The sequence below is a fragment of the Corvus cornix genome, chromosome 4 (genome assembly GCF_000738735.6).
Source record: "Corvus cornix cornix isolate S_Up_H32 chromosome 4, ASM73873v5, whole genome shotgun sequence".
In the NCBI taxonomy this organism is placed as follows: domain Eukaryota; kingdom Metazoa; phylum Chordata; class Aves; order Passeriformes; family Corvidae; genus Corvus; species Corvus cornix.
This window is the reverse complement of record NC_046334.1, coordinates 60,310,895-60,327,393: the sequence shown is the minus strand read 5'-3', so window position 1 is coordinate 60,327,393 and position 16,499 is coordinate 60,310,895. Positions and strand designations below refer to the sequence as shown.

The 16,499-nt window shown below is 35.9% G+C and overlaps 1 protein-coding gene across 1 annotated transcript in view; it reads left to right on the top strand.

Annotated features, from left to right (window-relative positions):
• The window catches only part of STX18 (syntaxin 18), a 61,420-nt gene that overhangs the window by 40,727 nt on the left and 4,194 nt on the right, over positions 1-16,499 (top strand). Inside the window, exons 3-8 of the mRNA XM_039551716.1 lie at positions 3,654-3,769; positions 4,869-4,946; positions 5,050-5,116; positions 8,444-8,559; positions 12,989-13,077; positions 16,203-16,261. Coding sequence (XP_039407650.1) covers positions 3,654-3,769; positions 4,869-4,946; positions 5,050-5,116; positions 8,444-8,559; positions 12,989-13,077; positions 16,203-16,261 — 525 coding nt within the window. The remainder of the gene's footprint in view (positions 1-3,653; positions 3,770-4,868; positions 4,947-5,049; positions 5,117-8,443; positions 8,560-12,988; positions 13,078-16,202; positions 16,262-16,499) is intronic.

The following is a 16,499-nucleotide window of genomic DNA, read 5'->3' as shown; positions in this document are numbered from 1 at the left end:
AAAGAAAACAAAGCAATAAACATCTAGAATTAATTCATACTCTGCATATAATTTTACTTCTTTGCTGAGTAACAAGCCAAGACCACATTCTTTGTTGTTTCTTATAGTAATGTTTGCAGAGCAATCTCTTGTTGTCACTGGCATCCCTTCCCAGTTGTCTCACCCTGCAGTTGACCCTTTTCTGAGTGTGTCCCTGCATGCTGTATTCCTTTAGACTTGTCAGTAGAAACCAGAACTAATTTGCACTTTCTATTCTGATCTTTCTGTTTGAGCTCTACAATGATCAGTTGATCTCTCACTGTATTGCCTACTCTTCCTTTTCATCAAGGGCAGAGTTGCAAATTAACATAATGTAATTTCTATGTGAAAACTACTAGTTCATCCAAATTCTTTTCTGTTTCTTTTTAGGTCTGCATTTTCTCTGCAATTTAACCTACTTATTTTTCTAGACTAATAAAGTCTGCCTACTTGATGGTCACTGTCTTCATTGTACTCTTCACCCACTGTTAAAAATCACAGATAAACCAAGTTGCCTTCCAGCCCAAGTTTCTTATGAAGTTTTCTCATATTGACAAGGATGAAAATCCAGAGGAATTTCTTTTCCTTCTTTCTTCCTTCATCTGTGCATGTCTTGGCTACTTTTTCTGATTGCTTCTGAAAAACCTGATTTGCTTGGCCTTTCTTGATCTAGTGGTGGATCAGTCCACTGCTGTGATACTGCCATTGCACTTCTGAGCATGCATCTGTATCTCTGACATACAAGACACAGCTGAATTTTTTTTGTTCTGTTGGTTTTTGTTTGATGTTTTTATGTGGTTTTGGTTTTCTTTGGCCTGTTTTATTTTAATGAACGGTTCCTATTCCGGTAGAGGATGGTGATTAAATGGATTTTCAGTATAATCTCCATGTGCAGATTTACTGGGGAGTGCAGTGGGGACTTCAGTACCCTGTTAGTACTAGTGGATGCCATATGTGTTTTGACATAATGGGATGTGATTGTATGACTCCATTCTTGCCTTCCCAAGGAGTTTGGGTTTCAGGTATCCTTCCCTCTGAGTGGCTCGACCAGCTCATGTTCAAAAGCACTGATACCAGACTCTATTTAAGCTGTAAGCAGTTACAAAAGGAAAAGTATTCTATTTCTTGTTTACTGGATTAAGCTGCATTTTACTAGCTTTGAAGCTGTGAAACTCCTATTTAAGAATTTGATCTACCCTGTTTTTCTATAAGCAACTAGGAAAAGTAACTGAACAACTTGCTTCCCAGTGTTAAGAAGCTGTTGCAATTATCCTCACTGTATCACTACACTGCCACTAGTTAAACTGTTAGTAAAAAGTGAAGTGTGCCTGAGGCAAGTTTTTCATATTTATTTCTAAGTCTGATTGAAAAGAAAATTCTGGTTTGCATTTTGTAATCTTTATTTTACCCTCTTGTGTTGAAAAGTGCATGGAAAGTGTAGAACTCTGCAAATACCACAAAGCCGGGAAGATTACAAGAACCTAGACATATAAAGACAAGAACTTTATATCCTGGTCAGTAGCAGACCAGCCAGAATTTATTATCGTAATCTGAAGTAGAAGAGTGGAGTTTTTTCTTCATCAAGGAGCCATCATGCAGCTGTGACTCCACTCTTATTTCCCACCTGAATCTGTGTGTCCCAACATGCTCAAGTAACTCTCTAGGCTGAGCTCACTGAAGGATATTATGAATTACGCCATACCAGACGATCTTAATGGTCCTCTTCTGTCTTGGCCTGTGTGGAGATGGATGTAGGAATGCATTTCCTGGCTTGAACTTGCTTATCCGACAGACTAGCAACAAAAATACTTATACAAGCTGTGTAGAGGGAGTAGTGGAGAGGTCTGCCCCAATGTATTTAACAATATGAATTATCTTGTGTTGCATTTGTAACTGACAATATGTCATCTCAGCCAAGCTGGGGAAATCCCCTCTTATCAGATATTTCTAAAATCAGGCAATTTCAAATCTTTCATCATTCAGAAGCTACTTTCTCAGAAAGTGTGATTTAGAGTTACAGCTTAGAAAAACACTGATTACAGCTGGGATAGGGATTTTGCCACAAATTTATGAAACCTGTCTGTCCTGAACAAAGGAGAACAATTCAGGTACTCAAAGATAAATGGAAACACTATATATGGCTGGTTTTCTGTAAGGAATAAAAAATAATTTTATGACATTTAGAATAGTTTTAACCAGAGGGAGAAAAAAGCCTTGATATTTAGGTGTCAAATACATGGCAGTTTTGGAAACAAACATGTAAAATACAGAGTATTACTTCTAATAATTCTTCTAATTACTTACTAATCTGTGCTTGTGTACTAGCTGACCAATAAGCAGAGACTAATTTTCAAGCCAGATGAACCATGTGCTGATTTTTTATGTAAAACCAGTAATATGGGATGGGAATGAAGAGATTTTGATATAATACTCAAAGACTTTAGAGTATTATATCTTAAAGCTTTGTGGAGGAGATCTGGACCCATGCTTGCAGTACAGTGATGATGCAGGGTTTGTATAGGATGAGTTGATGAGATGGGGTTGTGTGAACTGGTGGGCATTCCTGTGGCTGGGTTTGCTGCAGACACAGGGGAGCTTTGGCATTATTGCAGTGAAGTGTGTAAGAGATCTCTAAGGATATCAGGCTAAATATTGAAGATACTCTCTTTTTACTTGTATTACTGTGTTTTGTAGTTGCATTACACATGAGGGAATTTTCACATATAAAAATAATAATTTCAAATGTAGGTATGAAGTAAGGTTTTCTTTCCTTTTTTAAAAAGCAGATATAATAGGCTGTGATCACTGCATCATCAGGAAACCCAAGATGATGAGGGTTTTTTTGCCTTTTTTTTTTTTTTCCCCCTGTAGCAGAGTTTTATCATCCTGTCACCTCTGACTGTGGAAACACTGTTAAATACATTTATACAGTATGCTTCTGGTGGTTACCTACAGTGAGTTAATATTTTAAGGACAGGCCTTCATTTTTATTGATTTAGCAACAAAAAGATACATTAATAACATTAGAAAATACTAAATGCATAATGTATAATTTAAAATAAACAATGGGAACAGGTTTTAATAAATATTGCAGTCAATTTGATATTAAAATTGTGCGTTATTTTCCATTATTCTTCCTCTAGTTTAAATTCACAGATTTCATAGTACAGCTACTTTAAAAATGAAACACTGTCTTCAGGATAATGAAAACATATTTAAGTAAAATAAGTTCCCTTTTTTTTGTACTTCTTTCTGTATTTGAGCTATTCCTTTATCTTAATTGGTTTTGCGTTTTTAGGACACTTCATTGCAATAAGTACCGAGGGCAATGATATATTTTCTGATTTCTGCTTATCTGTTCCATATTAGATTATGTTCAAGATGATAGGAGATACTGCTTTTTTTTTTTTTTACATACTTTACTACTAAAAGTGTTCTAAAAAAAAGCCTCCCAGCTTTATAGGAGTGGCATTTTTATCAGTGGTAGTTACTGTACTTTTTATTACTTTTTCTGTGAAAATGAGTGTTGCAGAAAAGTTTTTGCAAAGATGGTGAGTCAGAAGAAGGTCTGAGGTGTGTACTTGTGGATTTTATACTGGGGATTTTTTAAGTGACAAGTTTGTCTTGTTTCTCAGCCATATTATGTCTGAGTATGTGAGGATGACGGATACAGAGCGTGACCAGATAGATCAAGATGCCCAGGTGTTTATGAGAACGTGTGCTGATGCCATTCATCAGCTCAGAACAGAAGGTAAACTAAGCAGCTCTTACATGTTTTTTCTTAGTTCTTGATAAAGGCTAAGGTAATGCTGAGTATTACATGGTGAATCTGAAATGCTTTAGGAAAGATATTGGTGAAGTCTTACTGCCTTTTTGTTTGCATGTGTAATCCCGTTGGCTGATTAGTACTGTAATTCATTTTCTTTAATGATAGTGGAAAGAGAAGCCAGAGCATCGAATTTTATTTATTTGTTCAAATACACCAGTTAACAAGTGAAAAAAAAGTCTTAAATATTTACTGCTTGAGTAGTAATTCAGCACTGTGGCACAGAGGCCTAAACCAAAGCTTTCTAAATTTGGTGATTGTCTTTTTCTAGCTTGTCTACCTGTAAGGTATTACAGGTGTAATACTTTCAAGTTTGAGATAATTAAATAACTTTAACAGTGTCCTGGTAAATTAAAAGCATTTTTGGCAGCTTGAATATAGGTTCATACCTTTGCTACACTATCTTGTGAAAGTCATAGAGAGAGAATTTCTGTGTTGCCATTTTCAAGTTGACTTGCTGCATCTCTGTATTTAATCAATACATGAAAGATTTTCATCAGCTTTGAAATGCCATCTAAACATAGTTGTAGCATTATTCAGAATCACTGAACAGAATCAGTCATGCATGAGAACTACATCGTATAAAAATGAGAAATAACAATATATTTAATTAAAAGGATGTTTGACACAATAAATCCCAAATATATCCACATAGTCTATACACCAGAGAATTTGAAAAAGTTCAATAATTTAAGCTAGTTAAATCTCTAGATCTGTTTTGCTGTGCTTAGCTAGGTGACACCTATTCCTGTTTAGAATTTAATTGACATAGTAGAACTCTCTGGCATATATAAAAATACTATAGGATACTAGTTATTTTCAGTTTTTGGTTTCTTGTAATGACTTGCTGTTTTAGAGAATCTAATTTAAATATAGCTATGTTTGAAAGAAATACTAATATGTAACGTGTATAAAATGTGAGTAGGCTTTTGGATATAACTTGCATATCAACTGAAAGTGCAAACAGCTGTGGAATTCAGTGAAAAGTTAAAAGATTGTCTTGTATCTTTCTCTTGTATTTCAGCACACAAGGGTGTCCAGTCTGCTCAGGTAAAGGAGCACAGAACAGCTGTCTTGGACTTCATTGAAGAATACTTAAAAAGTACTTAGTATTTATTGAATAGTTAAAATCAGATTATTGCATTTTCCAAGAAAGGAATCTTTCTCTTCTAACCTGAAATTTTGTTTACTGCTGTCTTGAACAGGAGTGTGCAAGCTGTATTCTGAACAAAGAGCCATCCGAGTTAAGCGAGTGATAGATAAGAAGAGATTGTGAGTAGTGTCAAAAAATAGTTAAAATGTGGCTTTTACTTGTAGGACATTCAGCAAAACTATTGTCCATGTTTAGATTCTAAGGAGATTGTTTTAATAGAAATTTGTGATTGGATGAGCAACTTCTGCTGTCAGCAGGTGCATTACAGGGTTCCTTACACTTTGGGCATGTAAAGTTAAATCTGAAAATGGCTGCCATTACAGTGTTGTACTTCTCATTTAGGTATAAAAGCACCAAATCAGTAAAATGTGGGTTAATTAAACCTATTCGACTTCTACAAATTCACCAAAAAAATTTTTTTTGCCTTTTTTTTAAAGGTCCTATCTTTCTGCTAAAACAAGTGACTGTGTTGTTAATAAATACTACTTGAGATGGCAGGTGTTCATGGCAAGCAGAAACATGATGAAAATAAAAAACTAGAATGTAACTTCTGAACTGAAACAAGAGCTTCCACTTCTTATAGTGGCATTTGTTAAGGCTGCTAATGTAGAGCTGAAAATGTCTCAGAGACATTAAAGGTGATGTGCTTGATGCCTTTTTGGTCTGGTGGGATTTCTTTTTCAGTCAAGTTTCAAACCCTGTATTTCTTCATTTTCTTTTCCTGCATACTCCCAATTAGGAGATTGATAGGGAAAATGAGCAGGTTTGCAATTTATTTAATACTTGGCTTTCCATGTCTTCTCACTCTGCATTATTTGAATAGTAACCTCAAGGTCCATTATCTATATTTTAATATAAAAATATATAGTTCTTGAATATGCACATAAATAAATTCTTGAGCACTTTTCCAAGACTTGATGCTGGTTTATCAGTTTGTTGTTTGGCTTGACCAGCTACAGTTACATTGAACCTGGAGAGATATTTTCAAAAATACATAAGTATATGTTATTCAGAATCATTCAGCATGATTAAGCACAATTAGATTCACTCACATATATCCTCATGAGACATAAATAGTAGTACAAGCCGAAACCAAGAAAACAAAATACCCCAAACCACTTCTGAAATTTGGTGAGAAGCAATGAGTGAAAAGTAAGGCGTTGGTGTTTTTGTAGCTCCTATAACTTTTCAGAAAAAAACCATACAGAAACAAACGGTGTGATATTTTTCATGTATAGAAATACAGAATCTTATTGGTATTCTTAATGTGAAAGAGCTTCAAAGAAAGATAGCATTGTTCCTGCAGTCATAGCAGTGGCTAATGAATACTAGCTCTTCTGTTGTACTCTTATGTTACTGTTTCCATGTGAAATCCCACATTCAGAAAAAATCTCAATTTGATGCATTATTTCAGAAGTTAGAGTACCACTTAACTAAAGAGCAGTAAGGCATTAAGAATTAACCTGGAAGATACATTCTTTTTATGCAATATTGGAGGGTCCCTCTAAGCCTCTATGGATGTAAGAACTAGAAAACAGATGTTAACCAGGTGGAGTCTGTTTGCATTGCAGATGTGATGTAATGGCTAAATAGTCATTTAAATTCAAATTCAATTTAAGTAAATCACAGGACATAACCCAATCTTTATTATGACTTAAAGAAAAATAGTATAGTTGATTTGTAATTTCCCCGAGGATTTCAGCAGGTGCTTTATGTGATAAGAACGTGTTCCTTCTCTTAAAAGAACTAGGCATTCTTTAAACAATGCATCCCAGACACTTTGTTCATTTTAAATTGAAAGTTTCCTGTATTCCCATACTGTGCAAAGTAAGGACAACAAACAATAAAGGAATATGTTTCTTTAGAAATAAATTAATCGTAGTGCAGCTCTTCTTTCCTGCAGTTTAGTCAATTTAAAATATATGCATGTCAGACAATACTGAAAAGTTTGCCGTAGAAATGTTTCCTTTTATATCAATAACTACCCTAAACTCTTCAACAAATTGCCTGAGTGTTACAATTTTCTTACAGAAGTTGCCTTTATGTATTCACTCACATTTTTTGATTAAAAAGTTCTGGGTGGACTAGTTTCGCAGAAAGAAAAGCTGAGAAATAGAAACACAAGCATTTTTTTCTGTAAAGGTACTTGGTTGTGATTTTCAATTTTAATGTTTATTGGTATTCAAGATTATATTTAATTTCAGTTTTAAACTTCTTTTTCCATTAGAAGTTTTTGTGAATTATATATGCAATCATTCAAATCAAGCTGATATTTTTGTTACCTGGGGAATTGGTGTTTTATTAGTATTAAAACCATTATTTGAACTGCACAGGTATGTAGATAAGTATTTTTTTCTTATTATTAGGCAAATTTGAGAGAAAGGAGAGGAGAGAAGAAGTTCTTCTCTGTAAAATTTCCAAAAGCCCAGTACTTGTAGAGGTTTTATAACTAAAAAAAGTTCCCTGCTACTGTTTTTTCTTGTTAAATAGCAATCACTCAGAGATGACACTTGCATTACATTCTATTTTTCACAGAATTTCCTAATTATGGTTTAGAATTTAGACACAATGCAAAGAAGGAACACAAAAAGCAACACCTTCTGTTAGGCACAGGGGAGAGGTGCAAATCATAATGAGATTAACTCTTGATTATATTTGAGAGGGTAGGAAGTGATAAAGGTGGCACAGCAGGTGATTCCACCTATTGCTTTTTGATTTTTTGGTTCTTTAGTTTCTCCAACAGCATTACTAAAATTTAACTGCTTGCTATGTAGCAGTTACAGAATTCATTGTAGACAAAAATAAACCACAGAAATTTACAGGAAAAAAATACATTGCCACTAATTTTCAACATTTTTAATGCCACACTGAAACATACTTGACAAGTACTTAATATATAATCACTAAATAAGCTTCTCATGTTTTGCATTGCCATTGTATTAAAAGTATGTAATAGGGACTTAGAAGTAGTATAAAAAAGCTAATTCTATTGTATTTCCTTTATGATAATTGAAAATATAAAGTAAAATTATCATAATTATTTGAAAAAAATAAAGAAATAGTGCTTGGCCATTGGTACTAAAAATTTTTCAGTATGACCAAAATGTTGGCTTTTTTTAAAAATAAAATTTAATACACTGGATTTTTGAAAGGAAGTTTAATAAAGTATTTTTATGCTGTAGCATGAAAATATGCTATAGCCTTCAATATTCTCCTCAACTCTGAGCATATGGTGCATTTTGTCCAGGAATACGATTCCTGCTTCTTTGCCTCTGTAACAATATTTGAGTGACAGTTGCTAAGTACATTTTGTATCTTTACTGGAAAATCTTTAATGAGAAGTTTGCAAGAGTTAAAGTACTGAATTTCGTAATCTGTGATTGTTCTCATTTTAGTAAAATACATCTGTGTAGTATCAGTTAAATCATAGGCTCTTGTACTTCTAGGTCCAAACTTGAACCTGAGCAGAGCAATGTGTCCAAATCACCTCTTTCCCCTGAAAAATCTTCACAGAGTCCTTTAGATGATTCTGAAGAAAAACTTTCTGTTGAGGAAAGCAAAGGTAAGAATAAAATGTAGTTAATTTAAGTGGCAAGACCTGTCCAGTCAATAGTACTTCCTTCACTTTAGAAGGGCCAGTTGCTGTGACTGGCACGTTTTCCATTTTCATCTTCCTTGAGCTGATCAGGCTTCTGTGAAGCATATTGTGAGACTGAGGAAGCAATGTCTTAAATGTCAGATAAACAAGTATTATGCTTTGTTGAATTCCTCATCTTCTTGATAAACTCTACATGAACTCTTTCCTTTTTATTTATTTTTTTCAATGTCATATTTTCTGAAATTTGTCTGATTTTCCCATATTGCTTTAACTGAATGAAAAGAATGAGAAAGTAGGTCAATGACTCTTGGGAACATTCTGTAGTTTTTAAGCACAGAGACCTTGAGTTGGACACTTCTACAGTAGGAACTCAAAGGTAGAATAGCCTCACAGAGAGGAGGTTATTGGCTTGCCAGATCCAGTAGTTTTGGGGCTTTCTTCCTGAGGGCATTGAGTTTCCCTGCTGGGAGGATTGGATCTCATCTTTCAGTGGGCAGGAGATAGCCAGAAGTCCAAAGCAGAATCTCTGACCCTGGGGTCATTTCAGATGGTGCAGATCTTGACAGGATTTGTGAACATTGGTTGTCATTGCTTGGTTGCCTGCTTCTCAGGCTGAGGGATAGAAACCATTTCAATTCTCTTCGCAATTTCAGCCTGTCCTAGGATGTGTACGCTGGCAGAGCTTTGGAGCAGAGTGCCTTTTGGAGTACCACCACAATGCAGAGAATTTCAGGTTTCATACCTAAAGAGAAATCTTGTTTCTGTGATTCTGGAGTTGCTTTCTCTGGTTTGAGTTCTCCCACTTGTGCTGTCTAGAGGAGACCAAGGTACCCTGTGATTTACAGCAGGAATTTTTTTCCTTCTAATTACATTATATTGGTATAATACTTCATCAGGATAGAACAAATGCAATGGTTGGCTATATTATTCTGATAAACAGTTGTTGTTTCTTTAGTGATTTTTATTAAAAGAGTGAAGTTCCTGTGTTTGGTGATGCCAGGGCCATACGGAGGGTGGATTCATATGAAGTGGGTGCTCCACTTCTGGATGGAGCCTCAAATACTGAATTACCTCACAGTGTGTGAACAGCTTCATTTTCTGATAATGGCTTTGCTTATCTACCTAACCAGTTTGTACTTCTGCAGCCCTATCAGTGTGCCTTTTTTTTCCCCCAACACTGAATTTATTGTAAGAAGTACAGGTTTTGATTATGTGCCGTTTCTAGTGCTTACTACCTTTTTATAGTGTGTCATAAGTGATGCAGCAGACAGGCACATAGAATGAGTTTCACCTTAACCTGTTATCACTGTCTTGCAGCTGTGAGCTGGTGTCACTGGAGAAGCAGCAGCATAGTAGCATCTTCATTGCCCTGTGCTCTTTCCTTGTTACCAAATGTCCCTGCAATCTCTGGAAGCATGCACTACCACCACATAGTGTCATTACAATTTTTAGCTCCAAAAATCTGTGCCACACCATGGAAAATACTGTTCTTTGGTTGCCTTGGACACAGCAAACCACTGCAGTAAATAGAAATACAGCTAATTTGTTGCATGTTAATTTTGATTACTCCAGTTTTCACTTTTATGAGTTTTTGCTTTAATTTTTATGAGAAAGTAGGGGTCCTGCCACACAAGTGGTGCTACTGCAGTACTTACAGAGGGGTTAGCTGACTAGACTTTGAGAAAACTATGGAACTTGTATATCATCAATACATCTGTCTGGAACAGTACGCAAATGCACACAGCCTGCAATTCCTCACATAAGGATAAGTGCTGGTTGCTGCTGCTTATAGGAATCAGCCTTGTGACTTCGCTGGTAGGTGGTTGTTGAAGTGTGAAAATAGCATGAACAAGATGACTAGGAAACAAGAAGCTCAGTTTTAAGTCTTACAGCCTTTGATTTATATTTTTTTTCCAAGTAACTTTTCAAATTTTTAAGAAACTGGAGAAATGTTTTTGAAATAAGCTGTTTTATCCTCAGGATGTTGGTGGTTTAGAGAATGGTGATAATTTGTTTTTATGAATTAGCCATCAGCAGCATGCCTGAGTCCCTTGGGTTAAATCTCATCTGTAAAGATAGTTTTGAGAGCAGCTTGTGGTGTTGTCCTTAATTTGAACATTATGATGAACAGCTGAATGTGCTACTAAATGTGCTGAAGCACAACTTGGGTTTTGTCTGGTTTTTTGGCAGAAACCAAAGCAAAAGGATATTACTTTTGTTTTGAGGCAAAGCACCTGTTTACCTTAGAATTATAGTGGACATATCTCATGGTAGGAAAATAGCCTCTCTGGAGAGTGCTTTTATATACTGGCAGTATTTATTTGCATATTACAAATTTGACATTTAGTTTATGGAAATAAATGTAAATAATGAGTAGCTTTTGAACTGGTCCACAAGCTTAGCAGCTGTCTCCTTTCAGCATGGAAAAAGGTTCAGAGGATTTGATCATTATTTTGTATCTCTGTCACGAGTTAACTACTTCTCTTTCTGAGATAGAAATGTAGTTTGGCTTTTGCTGGCTGAATTGCAGAAAAGCATTAATGTCAGCTCCGTGAAAGCTGCAGAAAGCCCAGAACGTACCACAGTGACAGGAGGAACCCTGGGGAGATACGTATTTCTTGCTTACCTCTTGTCCTAAGTATATTTGCTTATTAGCAATCACACTGGATGCAGATGCTGTTTTTTTAACAGTGCTGGCAGGGCCTGAAACTAATTGGTTCCTCTGGGATAAAATAGGATATTTTTTCTTTTTTTTTTTTCTCCATAAATGAATTATCTTATTTTGTTTGAATACAATAAACTATTTATTATAATTTTGATATAATGTAAATACATTGTTTAAAAAGTAAATTTTGTGTTTCTGTAGAATAGACTTGAAATATTGATAATACCCGATGAAAAAAATAGTTGTATGCCTTCTAAACAATCTTTAAAGATATTCTTGGGTTTATATTTTATTACTCATAAGAAAGAACTGATCTATCTTGAGGTTTGGGGGTTTTTTTAAAACTTATTATATTCCTTATCCACATCCCTCATTTGTAACATTGTCACTGTTTACGCATTCTGGTTTGGTTGTTGGGAAGCCAAAAAAAAACATTTATAAAGGAGACCTTTCACAATATTAATGTTTTCAAGAGTTTGCACAAATACTATCATGAAGGATAAAAGGGAAAACTTCTCCTTATATCTCTTTTCATAAATGTGTTTATAAATAGGACTACTCCTTTCAGAGGCTTCCCAAGATAAGTCAGTCTCTGAATGATGATGCATCACTGCTGCTTAAGCAGTTGAAAAAAAAATATGTCTAGGAAGTTATAACAAAAGAAATTAAAATACACATAAATGGCTAAAAAATTTGACTGGGATAAATAGGAAGCCTGAAATGTATGAAAAAGTAAAAACTAAATCTTTCTGTGTTTTAATTTGCAGCCTGCATCTGATACATCAAAGAGGTTGAGTGTTGATCCATTGTGGGGTGGTACAAATCTCTCTTGGGTTTTGTAAGAATGTTACAGCCAGTGGGGAGAAGAGGCTCTCTCAAGGCTGCAGTCTTAGAAGGTTTTTAAACACTCATGCTAGAACAGCTTCAGAAACAGTAGATTCCTGTAGAACAGATTATTTTCTTCCCCATTCTAACTTCTTCCTCTATAATCAGAAGTATATAATTAAGCCTAAAATTAAATCTTCCAGAAAGGAATATCCCAGAAATAGCCCTTCAAGATCTTTTATGCCCAACTCATACAAAGATTTATGCAGATGAGTAGCTTTAATCAAAGGGAAAATACTACTGAAATGAATGAAGCAGCTTTGATGTGTTATGATTAATTTGTGGGGTTGGAGCTGATTCCTGTTATATGCAGGAAGACCCCTTCCACAGTGTGGTGTGGGATTTGCACTGTAATAGGAAGTTTGAACAGCATGACAAAAGCAAATTTGTCTGTGAGCTTTGCTCAAAACATCTTTGAGATTTTAGTTTTTGAAAGGAGGAGCTGGTGTTCTGTCAAGTCTCAGTGGAAGATAATACTTTGCATATAGACTGTCATTTTGAAAATTGTGTGTTTTCATCTGTTAAAAGACAACTGCTACAGCATTTTGTGCCCAAACAATTTGTTAGTGCATTATGAGTTGTTTTACATCCTTGTCTGTCAGTATGTTAATGCAACTCCCTTTAGTTCACAAAATTAAACCTACACGTAGACTTTTGGCCCAGTTTGGACTTAAAAGTTACTGGTGTAATTTTGTGCTGTAAGTACAGGGTGAATCTCAGTAATTGACAAAGGAGATAGAACAATTTCACCAGCAGTCTAACATGGATGAAAAATTATTTTGACTTTACTATTCAGTGCTCTGTACTATTCCGTGTCTCAAGTGTTTGGTGGCTCTTTTACAGACAGGAATCTGCCTGATGCCCAAGGTAACCTTGGATTGTGGGGGGACGGCAAAGGTGAAGACGAGCTGTCGCCTGAAGAAATACAAATGGTATGTTTACCTTGTGCCTAATTGGCCATTTTATTGTATTTTCTGCTGTAGTCATGTGTGGTAAAAAAAAATAGAGATTCACCTAAATTAATTTTAAACATTTTATGCAGAATAATGCCATAAGAAGATACCCCTTTTGCTTGTGACTTCCTGGTTCTTCTCATAGCAGCTAATATTTAAACATGTTACAAAATGTTTACATGGAGACATGAAATTAATAAAAACTATTTTTCAACAATTGAAATTAAAATTGTTTTTTAACACTACAATTACTGATTGCTTTGTTTAGTCAGGAAACAATAGAAGTCAAGGCAACATCCAAAGAGTCATTATGAAACTTCTGAAAATAAATTGTTTGCCCTTTTTTCTTGGGCAGTTTCTAGAACACAAATAGTAGTATTATTTAACTATTACTGTGAAGTTATACTTCATATTTTTTTTATTATCAAGATCAGATTGGTTTCCTAGAAGGAATAGCTACAAGCTATCACAACAGAATTTAATGAATTTTAACACTTTTGCATTTACCTGCTATCAGCATGTTTAGAGATTGTTTGATCCAATTCTGCTTACAGTTGAACAGATAAAATAGAACATTTTTGATATAGGTATGATTGCTGACAGCTTGTCAGATTTTTTGAAATTCCTAAAATTCATCATTTTGACCACAGCTCAAAAGTCTTAGAAAATCTTTCTACATTAGCACACACTGCCTTGGGTTTATATAGAGAAAGAAAAACTGATTTCAATCAGTAGCTGTGCAGATTTCAGAACAGTGAGCTTTACTGAGGCAAAGGGCTGCAGCAGTATGAGTTTGTGAAGCTTCCTTGGCAGTGATTCGAGGTGTTCCCAGACACAGCACACATCATTCTTCCAGTCACAGATGAGTAAGTTGCACATAATTATGGTATGGTTTGCTAAAGAGAAAATGTTCTTCAGAGGCTGCTCTGTATGCTCTCATATTGTTCTTCAATGCCAGTCTAAAATCTAGAGGCTTACTCCTGCTTTCTGTTTGCTTTTAAAAGTGAATTCTTTACATATTTTCATTCTCCTCCCTTTAGGCACAATACTGTTAGGCCCCTTGCTGTCAGCTTCCAGAGAAATGGGGAAACAAGAGTTGGAGATGATGGCTCTGACAGGGCCTTCTGACTGAAAGCTAAATGCAGGTTGTGTTTTGTAGGCCTAGGATCATAGGAAAAATCTCCTCTCCAAAAGGGTTGTCAAGCTTTGGAACATACTGCTCATGGCAGTGGTGGAGTCACCATCCCTGGTGGTATTTAAAAGACATGTAGACATGGCACTTAGGGACATGGTTTAGTGCTGGCCTTGGGTTAATGGTTATCTTGATGTGTAATATCTTTTCCATCCTATGCAATTCTATGAAAAGGGTAGACTGCAGTCTGTAAACTGTTGTGTTGGTTTTAAATTGGGATGGTTTGTGTCAAATCATACTTAACAAATCTCAATCATGGTTTTATGATCCTTCATGTAGATAAAATAATGAATTAAAGCCCTATCATTGCTACAGCAGCAATTCCTATCAGTATTTTACCTTCAGGAGAGAGCTTGATGTTGTTCAAATGTTTGCAGGCTATTGCATGATATGCACAATAGATTTCAGTTTATAACTCTGAATACAGGTATATTAACAGTTTTTACAGTTACTGATGATGAGCAGATGTCTTGTGGTTGCATTGAGTGGGAAAAATCTGACTCTGCCGTTTGGAGTCATGAAAATACCTACTTTTCTCTGACTTTATCTTTTTTTGGTTGGCTGGTCTTGTCTTAAATTCAGGAACAGCACATCTAATGACTTCTCTCATGGGATAACAAAAAGGAGTGGTGATTATTTCTTTTATGCATTGGATTTTATATATTAAGCAGTTTGTCACTTTATGCCATGCTTTGATAACAGAATATTTCACTGTCATAAAAGAGGCTACTTCAATAAGCCAGAAATCGCTGAGCTGTACTGATCACTAGAGCTTGGTTTTATGTTCCCATCATGGAAATCCCTTTGTGGCACACTGGTATATGATGTCTTCAGTGCCCAAACCCTTTGTTCAATTGACTGTTTTAGCATATCTTAGCTGCTGTCTGTGCAAGTGCTCCATCAGCCATGATTTCAAGTTGCAAAGATCATTTAGCAGTTTAAAAGGCAATCTGTGCCAGTGGAAGCTTTTAAATATCAAAGGGACTTTTTAAAGAATACTTTCTCAAGTGGATTTGTGCTATTTGTAAAGGATTAAAGTCATTCACTGTTTCTTTACTGAAAATTTGTCTTCTCAATTAGTTATCATCTCAGTCTTACTAAGGCAGCAAATTTGGGAATTTCTAATGTTGAATATTTGTACAGACATCCTTACAGAAGTCAGAAAAAACAATTGCTGCTTGGTGGCCCCACATAGTCACTCAAGGACCAACCAGTGATCCCAGTGCTAGATCTCATGGCTCTATTTCATTGCTCTGTTCCTTGGCTTTGTTGTGAGGTGGCTCCACCAGAACCAGACATAAAATGGTCATGAATGTAAAGCAGTGCAGTGATGAAGCACCTTTAGCCATCTGCTGCTGTGAAGTAAATATCATGGTATTTTAGGCAATTATATTTTCAAAAATGCTCTGTTCTGTGGGTGGTGTTGCTACAGACAGCAGTGACAATGACACTTGAATGTATTACAACACTGGTATTACTTTATTTGACAAAACCATTGGATCTTTGGAGTGGAAATCAATGGGACCTCATGGAAACTGTGCAGTGTGTTGCTCTCTGTTCCCCTTCAATTCACGGGGCTGGGCACCTTTCCTGAGACCTCTGCCCCACAGTGAAGGTGACAGTGCCCCGTAACCCCCCTCTTAGACTCAGTGAAATCCTTTAACCCAGGAGAGGAGGCTGTTCTTACCAGTAGACAGTGAGCCTCTAGTACAAAAAGAAATCTGGATATTAAAAGAAATAAAACATTTTTCTTCATTCTTTATGACAGAAATTGCCCATACCAGAAGACTAAACCTTTTTCTGTGAGATTCACTGTTACCCTTCTTCAAACACATACCTGTCATTTCCGATTTACTTCTATGAAATTGAACCTAAATATTTCATGTGTCATTTCCTTCTTCCCTTTTTCCAGTTTGAACAGGAGAACCAGAGACTTATTGGTGAAATGAACAATCTCTTCGATGAAGTCAGGTACAATTTTCTGTTACTTGACAGACAGTGGCCCATGCCGGTCCCATGCCCCAGTCAGCACCTGTGTGCAGGGCACTGGCTGCAGGACACCTGCCCACACCCACTGCAGTGGTGTGGGAGGAGCTGGGACAAAACACCAGCGCCCAGGAAAGGAGCTGCGTGCTGTCCCACCTTGTAAAGAATGGTTCTGAGGGACACAAACTATCTGGAATAGCACTGGTTAAGTCTGGAAGGTTTA